This window comes from Mobula hypostoma, chromosome 21 (genome assembly GCF_963921235.1).
Source record: "Mobula hypostoma chromosome 21, sMobHyp1.1, whole genome shotgun sequence".
Taxonomy (NCBI): domain Eukaryota; kingdom Metazoa; phylum Chordata; class Chondrichthyes; order Myliobatiformes; family Myliobatidae; genus Mobula; species Mobula hypostoma.
Window position 1 is genome coordinate 15101977 of NC_086117.1, and position 21191 is coordinate 15123167.

A 21191-nucleotide genomic window follows, 5' to 3' on the forward strand; every position below is an offset into this window, starting at 1 on the left:
TAAACCCAATTAAGCATTGTTATAGTATAGCTTCTCATTATTATTTGAGTGTTCATATAATAATGATGAAGCTTATTTGATGCATAATTGAATTAAATGAGTGGAATAAATATACAGCTCTAATTTAAGTAGGTAATTTCTAACTAGCTTCAAAGTTTGCAGATTTATTGAGCTGAACTTTAAAGATTTATTTTTATTAAAATAGAATTCAAAAATCATATTTGGCAACTCTACTTGCAGCCGTTTTTGTATTTTAAAAATAAATAATCCACAGGGAAAGATCACTTTTGAGCCTTGGTAACTGTGGAGGAATTGATTAGGTTGTTTTTTTTTTCCCCAGTATAATGTTCTGCTGTACTTCTGAATTATTTATTGCAATGTCCTGGCTATTCTACTCGGAAAGAAAAATCCATTTAAAACTGCGAAACCTGGTCTTCACGAAGACGAGACTGTGATTAATAGTAACTTCCAAATTGCAAGTCATGTTCTCTACATTGGAAAGTTAATATGTGTATTACTTTAATTACTCAAGTTTTTCTGAGAAATTAAGCTTCAGACGGTAATTCCTGGACTGTCATCTCTCGTCTCCCCAGCATTTAATGTGCACTGCTGGAGCTCGGTATCTAGAGCAGCTGGGCTGGGCCTGCTACATTAAGCAGATATCAGATGATTTTCTTTGTAATTGAATGCTGTATTGATTAATGAATTGAAAAATTGATTATTTAGATGCATTAAGCCATCAAAATGTTATTACTTTGTGGTTAAGCATGCAATGAATTGCCATTCTGATAACTCAAAGTAAAACTGCATTTCAATATGTTCAATATTCAAAATTTCAAGCTGTTGTGTCACTGAAGCACTGTGTTCACTTTTCTGAGGAAGCAAATAGATCACCAAATTGAAGCATTCATTTCATTCTAAATTTGTTTTAATTATTACCATGTCATTTTAAAAGAATTATGATGGTACAGATGAGACCATTCAGTTGATGCTCGATCTGTTTCTCCATTCTTCCTCTGTAGCTCTGAGGCTTTAAAAGACATTGGTCAGACTGCACTTGGAGTATTGTGAGCAGTTTTGGGCTCCTTATCTAAGAAAGGATGTGCTGGCAATGGAGAGGATCCAGAGGAGGTTCACAAATACTATCCTGAGAATGACAGTTTAATGAATGAGGAGTGTTTGATGTCTCCAGGCTTGTACTTGCTGGAGTTTGGAAGAATGAGGGGAGATCTCATTAAAACCTACTGAATATTGTAAGGCTTAGATAAAGTGAACATGGAGAGGATGTTTCCAATTATGACAAAGTCTAGGACCAGAGGGTACAGCCTCAGACTAGACGGACACCCCTCTAGAACAGTGAAGCAGCTGCCGCTGCTACTGTGCGATCGAGAATCTCTGGTGGGAAGGCCCCAAAATCCTCGGCTTTGCTTGCTGCTGGCGACCGGGGCTGGGGTCGAAGTGTTCGGCAGAGATGGTGCTCGGTGTTGGAGGGCTGGTCAGAGCTCAAAGTTTTCAGACGACTCAGAGTCGGACTGTGGTCGGGTATGGCAGGGAGAGTTTTCTTCCTTCTCCCGTCTGCGTGAGATGTGGGACTTTCGAGAGACTTTTAACTTTTTTACCGTGCTCACGGCCTGTTCTTCATCAAGTTATTGTATTGCTTGCACTGTTGTAACTATATGTTATAATTATGTGGTTTTTGTCAGTTTTTCTGTCTTGGTCTGTCCTGTGTTTCTGTGATATCACACCGGAGGAATATTGTATCATTTCTTAATGCATGCATTACTAAATGACAATAAAAGAGGGCTGCGTATCCTCATAACCTAAAAAAAAGGTAGAGGAGTTTCTTTAGCCAGAGGTTGGTGAATCTATGGAATTCATTGCTATAGATTACACCAAGTAATTAGGTATATAAAGTGGAGGTTGATAGATTCTTCCTTAAAAATTGTAGGCTGAAAGCAGGAAGATCGGATTCAGAGGGATAATAAATCAACCATGATTGAATGGCAGAGCAGATTTGATGGGCTGAATGGCCTAATTCTGCTCTTATGTCATGGTCTTTGTAAATTATTATCAATGTATTGCCACAAACTCTCTTAAATGAACTGATGGAGATTGGGAGTAAGTGAGCCTATCAGAGTTATTAGGTTGGTAACATGTAGCTGACCACTGAATGTTCAGAGGGGAGATAAAAAAGAAAGTAAGAGAGTTGAGAAGATTGCCAGCAAATATTAATGGAAATCCAAAAATATTCCCTAGGTATGTAATTGGTTAAATATTGTGAAAGGAAAGATGGAGCCAATAAGGGGCCAGAAAAGAGATCTGATCATGGAGCTAGAGGGCAGATCTAAGGTACTGGGCAAGTTCTCTACATTGTTATTTACCAAAGAAGAAAAGGTATGGGAAGTTCAGCAAAACTAGACTTTAATACTTCGGATGGGCTAAAATTTATTAGAGGAGGTAATAGGAAGAGTATTTGCAGTTAGAGTCCAAATCAGTATCACTGGCATATGTTGTGAAATTTGTTGTTTTGCTACAGCAGTACATTGCAATACGTGATAATAAAACAATATAAGTTACAATAAGAAAAATACTAAATTATGCAAAAAGAAAAACTAAATACTGAGGTTGTGTACATGGGTTCATTGTCCATTCAGAAATCTGATAGTGGAGGAGAAGAAGCTGTTCCTAAAACTCTGCGTGTGTCTTCAGGCTCCTGTACCACCTCCTGGGTGGCAGCAATGTCTTAAATGAGTGGGGTCTTTAATGATGGATGCTGCCTTTTTGAGGCATCACCTTCTGAAGATGCCCTGGATGATGGGGAGGCTAATGCCCATGATTGACCTGGCTGAGTTCTCGAGTTTCTGCTGCTTTTTCTGATTCTGTGCAGTGGCCCCTTCATACCAGACGGTGACGCAGCCAGTTGGAATGCTCTCCATGGTATATCTATAAATTTACAAGAGTCTTTGGTGGCATACCAAGTCTCCTCAAACTCCTAAAGAAATATAACTGCTATCGAGCTTTCTTTGTAATTGCATCAATATGTTGGACCCAGGATAGGTCTTCAGGGATTTTGACACGCAGTAACTTGAAAATGCTCACCCTTTCCACTGCTGACCCCTCGATGAAGACTGGTGTGTGATCCCTTGACTTCCTCTTCTTGAAATCCATAATCAATTCCTTGGTCTTATTGATGTTGAATGCAAGGGTGTTGTTGTGACACCACTTAACCAGCTGATCTATGTCACTCCTGTATGCCTCCTCTTCACCATCTGAACTCTATCAGCAAATTTATAGATGGCCTTTGAGCTGTGCCTAACAACACAGTCATGGGTATAGAGTAGAGCAGAGCAGTGGGCTAAACGTGCATCCTTGAGGTGGGCCAGTCTTGATTGTCAGTGAGAAGGAAGTGCAGTTTCAGATTTGCATAGACTGTAGTTTCCCAATGAGGAAGTCAAGGATCTAGTTGCAGAGGGAGATACGGAGGCCCAGGCTTTGGAGCTTGTTCACTAGTGATTTGTTGAATGCTGGGTTTGTAATCGGTAAACGGCTGGATATTGGTATTTCCACTGTCCAGGTGATTGAATGCCAAGTGGAGAGCCAATGGGTTTGCGTCCACTCTAGACCTATTGTGGTAATAGGCAAATTGCAGTATGCCTAGGTCCTTGTTTAAGCAGGAGTTTATTGACCAACCTCTCAAGGCACTTCATCACAGTAGATGTGAGTGCAACTGGGTGATGGTCATTGAGGCAGCTCATCATGCTCTTCTTCTGCACCGGTATGATTGACATAGGTAGGAACCTCTGACTACAGCGGTGAGAGATTGAAGAAGTCCTTGAACACTCCCGCCAGTTGGTTGGCACAAGTTTTCAGTGCCCTGCCAGGTACACTGTCAGGTCTGGTGCCTTGCATAAGGTTAAAGTGCATAAGTCCCCTGGACCAGATGGTTTGATGAGGCAGTAAGGTAGGACATTACAAGCCATAATCTTCCAAATCTTATAAATTTAGGCTGGAGCCTGAGAGCTGCAAAACTCCAAAGTTTGCGCCTTTGATCAAACAGAATCAATGTAGAAATAAACCCAGTAACTACGGATTAAGTCAGTTTAATCTTGGTGGTGGGGACAGTTCTGGAAGCTAATCAGGGACAGAATTAACAGGCGGACAAATTGTGGTTGATTAGAGAAAATGAGTGTGGGCTGACTGAAGGCAAATCATGTCCAACTAACCTGATAAGGATTTTTGAATAAGGTGACAGAATGTGTCAGTGAGGAAGTAAATGGTACTGATGCATTTTTTTAAGCCTGTAGTATGCTGAATTAATTGGATAATTTCCCCCATCGAGTATTATGATACCAAAAGCGCCAATGAAATTTTAGTAGAGGAACTTCTAATTAATGCCATTCGATAAGTAATATGTTTATCCAATGTCGTAACTAAATATAGTGATGAAGAGTTCTCATTCCTTCAATACTTCATAGTTTAGCAAGAATGAAGAATTATAGAATGTACTTGCAAGCTTGAATGTTTCTGTGCTTTTTAAATTATTCTCACTGGATCTAAATTAGACCTAATGTGATTATACAGCAGGTAGCATGCGGTTACAGCTTCTGGTGCAATTATACTGGAAGTAAGTTTTTATTTTGACTCACATATTCAACTTAAACAATTTTGCTTAAACAATTGTATATGTTAGAAAAGGCCATTAAGAGCCCTACCAGCTTTTAAGTCAGCACTTTTTCTGTAATATAAAATCTACTTTTTTTTTTGCTTCTGCTATCCTTTCTGGCAAATCATTCTGTATTTCTCATATTTTGCTGTACAAATTCTTAATGTTTCCACATTATTTCTTACAAATGTACATGCTTCTGTCCTTTGAGTTAACAATAAACATTGCTGATGTGACAAAAATATTAATTTACTAATGTTACAGTGTGAAAATTTGGAAGGTGCAAGCTTTCAGATGTAATCTCTCCTGCATAGTTTAATCACCTCACGGCTGACGAATGACAAGTCTCTCCCACACAGAAGGATGCGTCCTTAGGCTGCCTCTTTGCACCACTGTCTAATTGGCCATGGAGAGTTGCATGTCAAGTGTGCCCACTATGCTCAGTGCACTGGCCTCCTGGTGAAGCTTATTTGCTTCCACTGCAAGTTTAATTTCAGAAATTAACAACAGAAAGTGCAAAGAATTAGAGTACACTTACAAAATGCTGGAGGAACTCAGCAGGTCAGGCAGCTCTATGGAAAGGAATCATTTCAGGCTGAGGCCGTTCTTCGGGACTGGAAAGGAAGGGGCAAGAAGCCAGAATACTGTGGGGGGGGGGGAGTGTAAACTAGAAAATGAGAAGGTAGGTGGGTAGGGGATGAAGTGAGAAGCTGGGAGGTGATAGGTGGAAAAGATAAAGGGCTGAAGCAGCTGGAATCTAATAGGTGAGGAAAGTGGACTAATGGCATGCTGGTCTTCATAACAAGGGGAATTGAGTATAGGAGCAAAGGGGTCCTCCTGCAGTTTGTACAGGGCCCCGGTGAGACAACACCTGGAATATTGTGTACAGTTTTGGTCTCCAAATTTGAGGGAGGACATTCTAGATATTGAGGGAGTGCAGTGTAGGTTCACGAGGTTAATTCCCAGGATGGCAGGACTGTCATATGTTGAAAGATTGGAGGGACTGGGGTTGTTTACACTGGAATTTAGAAGGCTGAGAGGGGATCTGATTGAAACATATGAGATTATTAAGGGATTGGACACGCTAGAGGCAGGAAGCACATTCCCGATGTTGGGGGAGTCCAAAACCAGAGGCCACAGTTTAAGTTGAGGGGTAGACAATTTAGAACGGAGTTGAGGAAAAACGTTTTCACACAGAGGGTTGTGGTTCTGTGGAATGCTCTGCCTCAGAAGGCAGTGGAGGCCAATTCTCTGGATTCTTTCAAAAAAGAGTTAGAGCTCTTAAAGATAGCGGAGAGAAGGGATATGGGGAGAAGGCAGGAAAAGGGGACTGATTGTGGATGATCAGCCATGATCACAGTGAATGGTGGTGCTGGCTCGAAGGGCTGAATGGCCTACTACTGCACCTATTGTCTATTGGACTATTGGAGAAAGGGAACAAAGAAGGGCATCAGGGACAGGTGAGGAGAAGAGAAGCCAGAATGGGCAATAGAAGAAGTGGGGAGGGAAAGGGGGGAAAAATCAACAGCATCTCTGGACAAAGAAACAGTCGACATTTCAAGTCCTGGCCTTTCATCAGAAAGTGTATTTTGCTTTGCATTAAGACCCCTAATAGAGATAGTCACCCCTAAGAGTCAGGAGACAGGTAGCTGGGTGACTGTCAGGAGAGGGAAGCAGAATAGACAGAGTGAGCACAGCACCCCTGTGGACGTTCCCACCAATAATAAGTACATTGTTTTGTATACTGTTGATGGGGATGACCTGCCAGGGACAAGCTGCAGTAGTTGCGTCTCTGGCACTGAGATGGGACCCTCAACTCAGAAGGGAAGGAGGGAAAAGAGGAGAGCAGTAGTGACAGGGGATTTGATAGTTAGGCTGACAGATAAGAGGTTCTGTGGAAGAGATCGAGAATCCCGGATGGTCTGTTGCCTCCCTGCTGCCAAGGTCCGCGATATCTTGGATCGAGTTTTCGGTATTCTCAAGAGGGAGGGTGAGCAGCCGGATGTCGTGGTCCATGTAGGGACCAATGATGTGGGTAGGAAGAGTGAGGAGGTCCTGAAGGTGAGTTCAGGGAGTTAGGCGCCAAGATAAAGGACAGGACCTCCAGGATAGCAATCTCAGGATTGCTACCAGTGCCACGTGCAGGCGGGTTTAGAAATAGTAAGATAGTGCAGATCAACATGTGGCTGAAGACGTGGTGCAGGAGGGAGGGCTTCAGATTTATAGATAATCGGGCAGTTTTCCAGGGAAGGTGGGACCTGTTCCGGCGGGACAGTCTACATCTGAACTGGAGGGGGACAATTATTCTTGCAGGTAGGTTTGCTAGGGAGGCTCCGGTGGATTTAAACTAGATACGAGGGGGGAGGGGAACCAGAGTGTAGGAACAGATGTAGGGAAGAAGGTTAGAAAAAGAAAATAGTAAAGTTGTTTGCACCGTTAGTGATAAACAGAGAGAAAGAGGTGGAAAATTTCTTAAATGCATTTATTTTAATGCTAGGAGCATTATAAAAAAGGTGGATGAGCTTAAAGCATGGATTGATACCTGGAAGTATGATGTGGTAGCTATTAGTGAAACATTGTTACAGGAGGGGTGTGATTGGCAACTGAATATTCCTGGATTTAATTGCTTCAGGTGTGATAGAACCGGAGGGATAAGAGAGAGAGGTGTTGCATTGCTTGTCAGAGAAAATATTACAGCGGTGCTCTGGCAGGATAGGTTAGAGGGCTCGTCTAGGGAGGCTATTTGGGTGGAATTGAGGAATGGGAAAGGTGTAGTAACTCTTCTGGGGGTGTATTATAGACCACCAAATGGGGAGCGAGAATTGGAGGAACAAATTTGTAAGGAGATAGCAGATATTTGTAGTAATCATAAGGTTGTGATTGTGGCAGATTTTAATTTTCCACACATAGACGGGGAAGCCCATACTGTAAAAGGGCTGGATGGTTTGGAGTTTGTAAAATGTGTGCAGGATAGTTTTTTTGCAGCAATACATAGAGGTACTAACTAGAGAAGGGGCAGTGTTGGATCTCCTGTTAGGGAATGACATAGGTCAGGTGACGGAGGTTTGTGTTGGGGAGCACTTTGGGTCCAATGATCACAATGCTATTAGTTTCAATTTCATTATGGAGAAGGATAGGTGGTAGCTGTGTGGAACGAGCTTCCAGCAGAAGTGGATGAGGCAGGTTTGATGTTGTCGTTTAAAGTTAAGTTGGATAGATATATGGACAGGAAAGGAATGGAGGGTTATGGGCTGAGTTCAGGTCGGTGGGACTAGGTGAGAGTAAGAGTTCGGCACGGACTAGAAGGGCCTAGATGGCCTGATTCCGTGCTGTAATTGTTATATGGTTATATGGTTATAAGACACATTTTCACTGTTCTTAAAAGAAAAAAAAACAAAATTCAGGTTAAATTAGTTGCAGTATTTTGCAAGCCCAGCTGATATATAACTATGTTATCTAAATGCAGGAATTGCAATTTGCCACGCTAGGAATACTTTTCCTGGCGGAAGTTACATCGCTCCCACGAGCATTCTTACCTGCTGTGCCCGTACTCTATTAGTATAGGGACAGAAGTCCAGTGTTATATGTGCTTTCAGCCTAATTGAACTAAGTTTGAGCTAAATAGTGGCTCAAAATGTAAAATACTAGCCACTTTGTTGAAATAGCGAGTCTGAATGTTGTGTTCAGTTGCTTTGGCATAGACAACTAAGCTGCTACTTGTGGTTGTACTCAGCTCCACTCTCCACTGGATTATTTGTGGAAAGACAAAGCAGTTCCCCAGGGGTATAAGTTAAATTTTTAAGAACATTATTTATGGCATTCTCAAGTGCTGCAGGATGTGGGCTTGAGCTGAATAATAAATTAGTCGTGATGGAATGAGGGAGCAGACCAGATGGGCTGAATGGCCTGCTTCTGCTCCTGTGTCTTATGTCCTATCTGTCATGCCTCTTGAGGCCTGGGCATTCATTTGATGAAAGCAGAAATAAAGATAATCGCCAAGGAATAGGGGGATGTAATAGCATTTTGTTCAGGGGGCAGTTAATCACGTTTTTCGTGACATAGGCAGCCATTTGGCCTAACAAGCCAAACTCATTGTCCTTTTCTCAGAGCAGACCTATAATCCCTTTCCCTACTTATTGCACCATATTCTCTGTCACATGCCCTTTTTCTCCTCCCTGATTCTTCTAACACCCTCTTTTCACCAGGGGTAATTTACAATGACCAATTAATCTACGCATCTTTTGGATGCTGGATTTCTTTCAGAAAGAATAGGCAAACTCCACAGCCAGCACTAGAGGTCAGGATCAAACCCGGTCTCTGTGCTGTCACTTTGTCTGTGAGGTGCTGATCTATAACTGATAGCTTCATGGGTATTGGCAGTCTTTGTAACTTTTATTATATCTCTGCCTAGAATTTACAATGGTTAGCTACTAAAGAGGCTTTCACATCCAAAACCTTGGTTTTCCACATACACTTGCATTTCAGTTGATCAGAAGTAGGTCATTTTGTTTACTTACCTCCTTGTAACTCAGAAGCATTGAATCAAGAAGTACATAACACTGCACCGGACAATACTTAGTTAAAGTCAAACTAAATTTATTATCAGAGTACGTATATGTCACCATATAGTACTCTGAGACAGGGAGGAGGTCTGGCTGCTGCACACATCACATGCAGGCCCACCGGTGTGTGGACGCGCCCTGGTGCTTGTGAACCAAATCCCCAGCTATGGGTAAATAGCCCCACCACCTTGTGGGCAGCTTCAGGAGAGGCAAAGGGTACGGAGTAAACACAGACAGAAAATCCAGAGTGGAGCCCCTAAGGCAGCTGGACGTCACTGAACATCCTTCTGGCAACTCCTGCAGCTTAAGCTGGTGCCAAATGTGTTGCTTTGCTTTCCTTTGGACTACACCGGTGAGGCTAAGAGGGGCATCTTAATGACTGGGCATCCTAGGATCTCCATACCTTCCTCCCAGGCTTGTGTGTTGGAGAGGTCACTCCAGTGCCACTATCCATTGTCCTTCGAGACAGACAGATGCCATCATCGTCATCACTACCCTGAGGTTCATTTTCTTACAGGCAATCACAGTAGAGCAGAGAATTACAATCATTCTTAAGCCTATCACCCCTACTGGGGCACAGGCCACCGACAGCAGCTTGCCTGAGTACTTTGTCGTGGGTCAGTCCTTCCAGCTGTCCCCAGGTGTAGCCCAACTTGCATCTTCTCGATAAAGATCTGTCCTCTCCCACAGATGAGGTCTTTGGAGTTTCTGTAACTCTGGGCTTTTATAGGATGAGGTTACTACCCCATGCCCAACCCTCCTCCTCTCACAGCCGGGCTTAGGTGGAGTTAGAGGAATACAATTGAATCAGTGGAAAACTACACACAAACAAGACTGACAAACAACCGATATGAAAAATAAGCGTAAAGGGAAATTGCATATTGCAGCAATTCAAGTTCAAGTTTATTGGCATCTGGCCATACATATATACAACTAAATGAAACAATGTTCCTCATACATCACACACGACAAAATACAGCCTAAAGTTAATAAAATAGAATTCAAAACTGCATGTGCACAGCACAGGTAAATAGTACAGTAAATAGCTTGGTGGTGGCAGGGTATTCATTAGTCTCACAGTCTGAGGGTAGCACCTGTTAGCACAGAAGATGTATATACAGGTTTCCCCCGCTATCCGAAAATAGAGCGTTCCTATGAAACCTTTCGTAAGCCGAAATGGCATAAAGCGAAGAAGCAATTACCATGAATTTATATGGGAAATTTTTTTGAGTGTTCCCAGACCCAAAAAATAACCTACCAAATCATACCAAATAACACATAAAACCTAAAATAACACTAACATGTAGTAAAAGCAGGAATGAAATGATAAATACACAGCCTGTATAAAGTAGAAATAATGTGTGTACAGTGTAATTTCACTAACCAGAATCGAGAAGACAGCGAGCACACTGGAAGCTTGAGAGGATGCTGACTAAAAGAGACCACTTTGCTGCTAGCAGAACCAATAGTAACATCGGCAGCTTTCAAGATTCTTTCTCTCTGCGTGTAAATAGTACGAATGGTGGACGCAGGCAAGTTCAACGCATGCACAATGTCTTTATTTTGTTCACCACGATTGAAATGCTTAATTACGTCCAGTTTTACACTAAGCGTAACACCCTTACGAGCTTTCTTAGGCTTTTCTGATACCTTAGGACACATCTTGCTAACGGATACACAAAATAAATCAAGATAAAGCACAGATGCTCATAGACACAGTTAAAAGTTATGGTGGCTTGACACTGAGATGCTGAGTGTAGTTCCCGGGGAAGGTGCTTGGCGGCGCCACTCTCGCTGCTCGGGGTGCATGCTGCCTGTATAACAGCTCACTGCAAAACAAATGCTGAACACTATTTTTGCTTTTCACCTTTTTTCGTAAAAGCGAAAATCCTCTTAGGATTTATTTCGGTTAGCGAAAACAGATACTAATGTAGATCTTTCATAAAAGTGAAGTGGCGTAAAGCGAACTTTCGAAAGGCGGGGGATACCTGTATAGAAGTTTTGTGAGCTGCCCACAAAATGTCAGTATGTATAGCTGAACCTACGCCAAAAGTTCGGTAATGGTGTGCCCATCTTGAATCTTCAGTTTTACTGCAAAAGGCTTCATCACTCAGCCTGTCATTATTAGTACTTTGGAAGATTTTTTCTTCCAAAATGAAAACCAATTAATTTATTTTCTCAAATAAAGAACTTTAGTGGGAAGTGAAATAACATTTCACTTGTGAAAGAGTCACGATGGGCCAAATTGTCTCATTCTGCTCCTGTGTCTTATGGTCATATGGTCTAGCATCCATTTTGAATTCATGGTTTCAAATTATAGCATTGATAAGACCTTGTAGAATATTATTGACTGAAAAGAATCTTACTATAAACTTGCCACAATGTGCTTTGTACGTCATGATGTAAATACGGTTGATGAATGCCCTGTGTTGACTTGAACTAAAGGTAATCGAGTCATTGTCAGACTCATTAAGATCAGAATGGTTATTGTTGCTACCCGGTCTGAGAGTGTGTTTGTATGTGTGCATGTGTTAAATCCCACTCTATATCCCAGACAAATATCACTTGCAAGTCTGTAATTAGACCCAATTTCTACTGGAAACCACAGCAAGGTTTTGGCTGTTGATGGAGACCATCCTCAATATAAAAGTAGTTATTAGAATTCTCAGAGCTCTCCATCCATCAGCCTCACTGATCTATTCGAAGACGTGCAACACATTGTATACAATATCTGGCTCAGGGTTCAGCAGCTGAATCTGTGTTTGCTCAGTACTCATAGGGATTTCCACTCTTATTTGGTATTGGCCGCTGAGTTCAATCTCATGCTGGCAACTGTTACACTTTCTCATTAATTTTAAACACTAAAGAGGAAAGAAAAAAAAAACATACCTTCCATTATTAAAAACTTTATTCCTTTAATAACATGATGCTATGTCCTCAGGGAAAGGTCAATCATCCTTTAAAAAGTAATTTGACATTCATATTAAAAGCCAAGAAATTGTTAGAGTGCTGGGTGGAATCTATTGCAGTCCACAAATAACACCAAGCTGTCTTATTCAATGTGATCTTTAGCTACATTATATTATTTCTTTTCAGTAATATTGAAAGGATTAACCCTCCTGCCCCTTTGTGATTATTCTGTAATTTTCTTGTTATTAAATCTGTTATAAACCCGTCCATTATTTCTCACTGAAATGCTCGTTGTTTAGTTAACCCTTCAAGGACTGCCGTGTTGTTTGTCAATTGGAATGAAAGGCTAACACTAATTATAACTTTTGTTTCAGCATTCACCGACTACTGACTGAAGAGATTTGGGGCTTCTCTGTCGATTTGCTTTAGAAATGAGTGCTTATTATTGATGTTGCAAGATAGATAACCCCGGTGTATTCTGAAAGTTTCAAAAATAAATGAACTTAAATAGTTAATGAGCTCTTTTTCTTCTCTCCCCCCCCCCCCCACATGCACATACAGTTAGATGCTGCTATTCTGCAGGAAATAAGGGAATCAGCAACAGCCTTGCAAAAAGTGTATGAGACCTTCGTGCATTCAACCACAGAAAATCTTCTGCAAGCCAAGAAAGGTCAGCTTGCATCTACTGTTCATTGGTTATTACACTGCAAACCCATGGATTATATTTTCATTAGCAAATGAGAATCTCATTTTTAATAGATAACCCAGAGTCTTTCAATAGGTTATAAAAGAAACTAAGGTTTTTACTACACATATCAAACAAATATAATAAATAACACTTAATTTTCATAGCTTTATAAATTAAGAAAGTGAAGGTGGAATAACATATATTAGAATGAATTCATATCAGCACCAAATAGCTAATTAGTAAATTTAGATTTGGCCAGATCTCTGAATCCAGTTATTATTTGCTTAGGTCTTGTGGGTTTTTCCCAAGCTTATTTTAGTAATACTGAATTAACTACTTGATTTATTTCTAAACAAATTACTCGACTGATAGCTCTCATTTCTGAAGTACCCCAAAATACAGACAGAGATCCTGTTGGATTATGCCTCAATCATAATCTTTTGGCATGTTGTGATCAAAATTGGGAGGACTTGGTTACTAATCAGTATATGACCCTGTTGCACCGGTATTTGTAGATCAGCCAAATGGGTTTATGTTGGTTTTAATGTAAAGTAACTGTAGAAAGTAATGTCATTTTTGCTCATTTATTGTGCTAGATAGAAGGAATACCAGCACCTTCTTCCATCTCCCCTACCACCACATCAAAAGTTTCATTGTAAAATCTCATGAATTGAAATAAGCAAATATCTTCTGAAAACAATTTTGATCTTAGTTGAAGATGTGAAAATAGAGAAGAGAGCAAAGCCAACAAGACTTAAAATGTTGATTGGTAATTAGTAGGCATCCGTTAGTTTCATGAGATCATGGATTTGCGCCTTGGAAGGTTTCCAGGGTGCAGGCCTGGGCAAGGTTGTATGGAAGACCTGCAGTTGCCCATGCTGCAAGTCTGCCCTCTCCACGCCACCGATGTTGTCCAAGGGAAGGGCATTGGGACCCATACAGCTTGGCACTGGTGTCGTCGCAGTGTGGTTAAGTGCCTTGGTCAAGGACACACATGCTGCCTTAGCCAAGGCTCGAACTAGCGACCTTCAAATCACTAGACGAACGCCTTAACCACTTGGCCATGTGCCAAGTGATAAGTGATTGATAATTACAAGCAAATAAACTATTAATATTATGCTATACCAGTTGATATTGGTCAATTCTTCTCAATATCTGGACTCACATAAATCATAGCTGGGGTCTCAATTGTTTACTATTTATGAGAATGATGTGGATGAAAGCATTGTTAAATTTGTTGATGATGTTATGATAACTAGTCAAATTGGTTGTGAAGAGGATGTTAGAAATCTGCAAAGAGATACAGAAAGATTAGGTGAATGGACACCTAATCTGGATCTGGATACGATGTGGCAAATGGCCAAATCTTGATGGGCGTTGTATACAGTAGTAAAGATGTGTGGTCTACAAGTTACAATGGGAGATAGAAAATGCTTGCCAAAAGGGCAATGTTACAATAGTCACTGGGATTTCAATATGCAGGTAGATTGGGAAAATCAGGGTAGTGTGGGATTCCAAAGGGAGGGATTTCTAGAATGCCTATGAGATGGCTTTTTAGAGCAGCTCATAGTTGAGCCCACTAGGGAATTATTGCATGAATTGGGTGTCATGCAATGAATCAGAATTGATTAGAGAGCTTAAGCTAAAAGAACCCTTAAGGGCAAGTGATCATAATATGATGGAATTCACCCTGAAATTTGAGAAAGAGAAGCTAAAGGCTGAGGTATCGGTATTACAGTGGAGTAAAGGAAATTACAAAGACATGAAAGAGGAATTGGCCAGAATTGATTGGAAAAGATCACTGCAGGGATGATATCAGAGCAGCAATGGCTGGAATTTCTGGAAGCATTTCAGAAGGCACAAGATGTATATATCTCAAAGAGGAAGAAGTATTCTGAAGGCAAAATGACACAAGCATGGCTAACGAGGGAAGTCAAAGCCAACATAAAAGCCAAAGAAAGGGCATATAATAGAGCAAAAATTAGTAGGAGGTTAGGGGATAGGGAAGTTTTTAAATACCAACAGAAGGTAACAGAAAAGTCATTAAGAAGGTAAAGATGGAATACAAAATTAGGCTAGCCAATAATATTAAAGAGAATACCAAAGTTTCTTCAGATACATAGAGTAAAAGAGAGGTGAGAGTGGCTGGCAGACCGCTGGGAAATGATGCTGAAGGGGTAGTAATGGGGGACAATGAAATAGCAGGTGAACTGAATAAGTATTTTGCATCAGTCTTCACTGTGGAAGGCACTAGCAGTATAGTGGATGTAACAGGTATCAGGGGTTACGAAGTATGTGAAGTTACCATTACTAGGGAGAAGGTTCTTGGGGAAACTGAAAGGTCTGAAGGTAAATATGTCACCTGGACCAGATGGTGTACGCCCCTGGGTTCTGAAAGAGGTAGGTAAAGAGATTGTGGAAGTATTAGTAATGATCTTTCAAGAATCACTAGATTCTGGAAAGTTTCCAGAAGACTAGAAAATTGAAAAATGTCACTCCACTCTTCAAGATGGGAGAGAGGTAGAGGAAAGGAAATTAAAGACCAGTTGGCCAGACCTCAGTGTTTGGGAAGATGTTAAATTTGATTGCTAAGGCTGTAGTTTCAGAGTACTTGGAGGCACATGATAAAATCGGCTGTAGTCAGTATGGTTTCCTCAAGGGAGAATCTTGCCTGACAAATCTGTTGGAATTCTTTGAAGAAAGAACAAGCAGGATAGACAAAGGAGAATAAGTAGATGTTGTGTACTTGGATTTTCAGAGGGCCTTTCATAAGGTGCCACACATAGGGCTGATTAACAAGCTATGAGTCCATGGTATTATAGGGGGGATTCTAGCATGGATAAAACTGTAGTCAACTGGCAGGAGGCAAAGAGTGGGAACAAAGGGAGCCTTTTCTGGCTGACTGCCAGTGACTAGTGATGTTCCACAGGGGTCTATGTTGAGTCCGATTCTCTTTACATTATATGTCAATGATTTGGATGATGGAATTGATGGCTTTGTTCCAAAGTTTGCAGCTGATACTAAGATAGGTGGAGGGACAGGTAGTATTGAGGAAGTAGGGAGGCTACAGAAGGACTTAAACAGATTAGGAGAATGGTCAAAGAAGTAGCTGATGAAATACAGTGTTGGGAAGTATATGGTCATGCGCTTTGGTAGAAGAACTGAAAGGGTTGATTATTTTCTAAATAGAGAGAAAATACAAAAATCTGAGGCACAAACGGATTTGGGAGCCCTTGTGCAGGAATTCCCTAAGGGTTAATGTACAGGTTGAGTCTGTGGTGAGGAAGGCAAGTGTGATATTAGCATTCATTTCAAGAGGACTAGAATACAAAAGCAAGGATGTAATGTTGAGACTTTATAAAGCACTGGTGAGGCCTCACTGGAAGTATCGTGTGCAGTTTTAGGCCCCTCATCTTAGAACAGAAGTGCTAAAACTGGAGAGGGCCTGTATTTACTAGAAGTTAAAGGAATGAGGGGTGACCTAATTGAAACCTATTGAACGGTGAAAGGACTTGATAGAGTGGATGTGGAGAGGGTGTTTCCTATGGTGGGAGAGTAAGACGAGAGGACACAGCCTCAGAATAGAGAGGCATCCTTTTAGAATGGAGATAGGGAGGAATTTCTTTAGCCAGAGAGTGGTGAACCTGTGGAATTTGTTGCCACCGGCAGCTGCGGAATCCAAGTCTTTTTGTATATTTACAGCAGAGATTGATAAATTCTTGGTTGGTGAGGGCATGAACGGATACTGGGAGAAGGCAGGTGATTGGGCCGAGAGAGAAGTGGATCAGTCATGATGAGATGGCGGAGCAGACTCAATGGGCCAAATGGCTGCTATATCTTATGATCTGGCAAATGGAATATAGGGCTGGAAAATGGCAATTTATTAATTTTTGGCAGGAAATGTTAAAAGCATATTATTTAAATAGAAAGAAATTGCAAAGAGTAATGAGTGCATTAGTACATGATTCACGGAATGTTCATGCAGGAATAGCAAATAATTAAGAAAAATAGCAGTATGTTATTCATTGCTGGGAAAATGAATATAAAAGGAGAGAGCCTGTGCTACTCTTGTATATGACATTGGTGAGAATATTTGTGGGTTACTGTGTACAGTATTGGTCTTATTTGAGAAATTATACTAATATGCAGAAAGCAATTCAGAGAAGGATTATGCTGGGAGCTCAGTGAGATCCTCTCTTACTGCTCCCCCTCTGTGATCTCTGCTCACTGATGCTTCAACCATGTACACACCCAGACTTGCCTGTCAGATTCCTTCTTCTCCAGCCCTTTACCTTTCCCCACCCACCTGGCTTCACTGAACACTTTGTTAGGTTTCAATAGGAGGTACACTTAATATCAGGGAAATGTATACAATATACATCCTGAAATTCTTTTTCTTCCCTTCCTTCCCCTCACCCCACCTTTTTATTCTGACGTCTTCCCCCTTCCTTCCCAGTCCTGAAGAAGGGTCTCAGCCTGAATCGTCGACCATTTATTCATTTCCATAGATGCTGCCTGACCTGCTGAGTTCCTCCTGCATTTTGTGTGTGCTACTTCTGATTTCCAGCATCTGCAGAATCTCTTGTGTTTACTTTTCTGGAACCTAGAAGGAACAGGTTGTTTTATGAGGAAAGGATGGACAGGTTAGGCTTGTAATCAAGAGTAACGGGACAATTGAATATATAAAATCATCAAAGGACTTCATAGTGGACTTGGAGGGAATGATTCCTCTTGTAAGAGAATATGGAACTTGTGAATAAGAGGTTATCAATTTACGAAAGACTAGGTAATTTTCTTTTTTCTCATAGGGCCGTGATTCAAACTCTCTCAAAGGACAGTAGAAACAAAGTCTTAGAATATTTCTAGGCAGCGGTAAATAGATACTTAATGATCAAGGACGTTGAAGGATTACTGAGGTAGACAGGAAGATAAAGTAACAATTAAATGAAGATGCTGGATTGTTAAAAGTATTTATTACTAAAGCAAAACCTAAGTAAGACACTTCATTTAGGTTTGAAAAAACTGCAGATATTCATAGTGTGAATTTAAAAACAGAAAATGCTGGAATCATTTGCAGGTCGGGCAGCATCTGTAGAATCAGAAACAGAATTAACATTTCACTCTCCCTCCTTCTTCTGCCATCTGACAGCCACGGGAAGCAGCCAGCAAGGAATCACTAATTGTACCTCTCACCTCCGTGACTGATCCCCACCCCCACCCCAACAAAAGCTCCACTCAGTGTTCAGGGCACAGAAGCCATGTCTAGGATTCTTTCTGCTGCTTGGACTGCTCAGCCATACAGACAAGGGTTGAGAATGCGGTCCTCCTTGGTCTGAATGGTCCTTTTCTGCATTAAGCAATGTATTGGTTGACTTAGCCACTAAAGGCGCTTTTCTTTAAGTTAAAATATTAGTAACTAAAACTAGGTCCTTGCAGCCATTTAGGAATTGTTGAATTCACACTAAATTTGGTCTCTACTACCTTGTAAAATCGGACTGGAAAATTGTTCATTTCTCATCCTGACCCATCCTTTGGCTTAACAAGTGCATGTGTGCGATAAAAAGGTGAATGAATTATTTAAGTGCTTCAAAGGCAATGCAGCTTTAACTCAGATGGTATTGATCTGAAATAAGCACACTTTTCCTTGTAAACAGAGCTTTAAAATATTCCCTGGGTCCTGTCAGCCACAAATCCATAAAATGACACATTTTATTACTGTTCATAAACACTGATGTGCTGTTACTCTCGCTCAATTCTACTTAAACTTTGTGCAAACAGGTATTCATTTGAAGTTCTACACAGCAGAAAATGCCTTTGGCTACAGTCAATCTTTTTTTGTTAATTGTGTTTTCTCAGTCTTCAGTTTAGACCCGATTTTAAAGAAGCTGTTTTATATTAGTTTGTAGTTCTTTCTTGCTATAATTCGCTCTTAAGCAGTGATCCGGTTCGCATTTCAGAGGCTACTGAGTTCCCTGTATGCTTTGTTTTTGATATTCTGGATGTTTATAATGGTCTGGACTTAATTTCCACTTTTATCACACATAAGACTCCAAGTGGTTAAAGATCAGAGATGTTCATTGAAGCATCGAAACGTCACTTGTGTCGGAGATCTGCTGGGGCAGGCTGCCGTTGCCACCACACTTCTGGTGCCAATGTAGTGTGCCCACAATTTATTAACCCGCAGGTCTTTGTAATGTGGGAGGAAACTGAAGGAAACTCATGCGGTCTGGTCACAGGGAAAGCGTACCAACTCCTCGTAGAGTGGTGGGAATCGAACCGGTTGGTGATTGCTGGTGCTGTAAAGTGATTGTGCTAACGGCTACGCTACCATGCGAATCCCACCCTTGGAGCATTTTGTGAAGTTCTGATCATCACACGACAGGAGGGACGATGTTGTGCTTGAGAGAATAGAGGAGAGTCATCAGGATGTTGCCTGGATTGGAGGACTTGAGTTATGGGGAGAGATTGGTTACGATGAGCTTGTTTTTCTAAAAACGAAGGAGGCTGAGGTGTGACTTGACAGAGGAATATAAAATTATATGTATAGGGTAGATGGAACATTTTCCCATGATAGAGGTTCTCAAAAACAGTACTATATATGTTTAAGGTGAGAGGAAAGAGTTTTAAAAGGGATTTGAGGGAAAAGGTTTTGTTTTACACAGGTAGTGGTTGATAGCAGGAACTCCAAAGAGTTGGTTGAGTCATATACAGGCACTATATTTAAGAGTAATTTCGTCAAGCACTTAAATAGGTAAAGTACAGAAAGATACGGACATTTTAGAGGCAAATGAGATTATCATAAATTACCAAAGGAAGTTGGTATGGATGTGGTGGGCCAAAGGCCCATTTCTGTGATATACAAGTTGATGGCTGTAAGACTGCCATACATTTCTATTCAGTACCAGTGCCTCCCTTTCAGAAGGAGCTCAGAAGCAGACATTTTATGCTCCTTCCTCTTACAATGTTTTCTTATGATACCCAGCTGTGTTTGATCCAGCTGATATCTACACTCCTGAATTGGGAGATTTCCTGAGCGATGGCATATTCTGATCCTTGAATCTTGGATGCACCACAGTAGCTTAGTGGTTAGCACAACGCTGTTACAGCTCCGGGCGACGGAGTTCAGGGTTCAATCCTGGCATCCTCTTCGAGGAGTTTGTACGTCCTTTCCATGGAAAGCGTGGGTTTTCCTGGGGTGCTCCAGTTTCCTCCCACAGTCCAAAGACATACCAGTTAGTAGGCTAGGGTTAAATTGGGGTTTGCTGGGTGGCATGACTCTGATGGCCCTATTCTGCACTGTATCTCTAAATAAATGAATAGAATGAAACAAGAACAAGGCGAGTTTTCTTCCACTCTGGCACGACATTGGTATAGATCCATTTCAGGGATTCACTTAATGCACTAGTACACATCTTCTCCTTTGCTCAGTTATCCTGGCCAAGGAAGGTCACTGAATTATATTCAAGGTAGTTTTTCTAATATTGAGTCAGATAGGCTTCCTTGGTACCATGCTTGTGTCTGATTAGATTATAGGTTCAGACTGTAAAAATTTAGATTGATGCTTCAGTTTAATACCATGTTAGACATTGTGTCTCTTAGATTGGATTAAATTGAGGCACCAAATATTATTTCCTAATTCCATACTACAGAAAAGATGACTGTTTTGGCCTATCGAGTCCATGAGGCTCATAGAAAAATCCCATCTCTTCCCCACCCCCCATTAATTTTCCTTATATCCTTTTAACTGCTCACTACCATTCTCCTCCTTCAGATTCTACCACCTTCCTGCATTTGGAGCAATTTACAAATGGCATTTATCCTACCACCAGGCCCCATGGCTTTGGCATGTGGGAGAGATTTAGAAGAAAACGTGCACACACACACAGTTGCAGGGTAAACATGCAAGCTCCATACAGAAACAGCAGAGGTGAGGATTGAACCTCAGGTGGGGAGTGGTGAACATAAGGAATTAAACCAGTAGGAGGCCATTTTGCCCTTTGTTCTGGCTTTACTGTTCATCAAGATCATGGCCGACGTTCTGTCTCAACATCATCCTTCTGCACCTTCTCCTTGTTCCCTTTACAGAGGTCAATAGATCTTCTGGATATTTTAATGAATTCTAATTGGGCCAACTTGTAGGTATGAAATTCCAATCGTTCACCTGTTCTGGCCTTTAGAGGCACAGTTTGTTTTGTATGAACGTCAGTTCCTATAAATAAGCTGTTTTTTTTAAATATCACTTTTCTGCGCGAGTTAACTTTTATTCAATTTGAAGCACATGGTGGGAAAACTTTCATCTTTATCTACCTTTGAAACAGCAATATCTTTTCACAAGTAAGACCTCATTAAAAACCCTGAAGAAAGCTTC

The 21191-nt window shown here is 41.1% G+C and overlaps 1 protein-coding gene across 1 annotated transcript in view; it reads left to right on the forward strand.

The window, feature by feature from the left end:
• Positions 1-21191, forward strand: part of ddx31 (DEAD (Asp-Glu-Ala-Asp) box polypeptide 31) — a 131302-nt gene that overhangs the window by 73069 nt on the left and 37042 nt on the right. The window contains exon 18 of the mRNA XM_063073476.1: positions 12697-12805. Within this exon, the coding sequence (XP_062929546.1) occupies positions 12697-12805 (109 nt within the window). The remainder of the gene's footprint in view (positions 1-12696; positions 12806-21191) is intronic.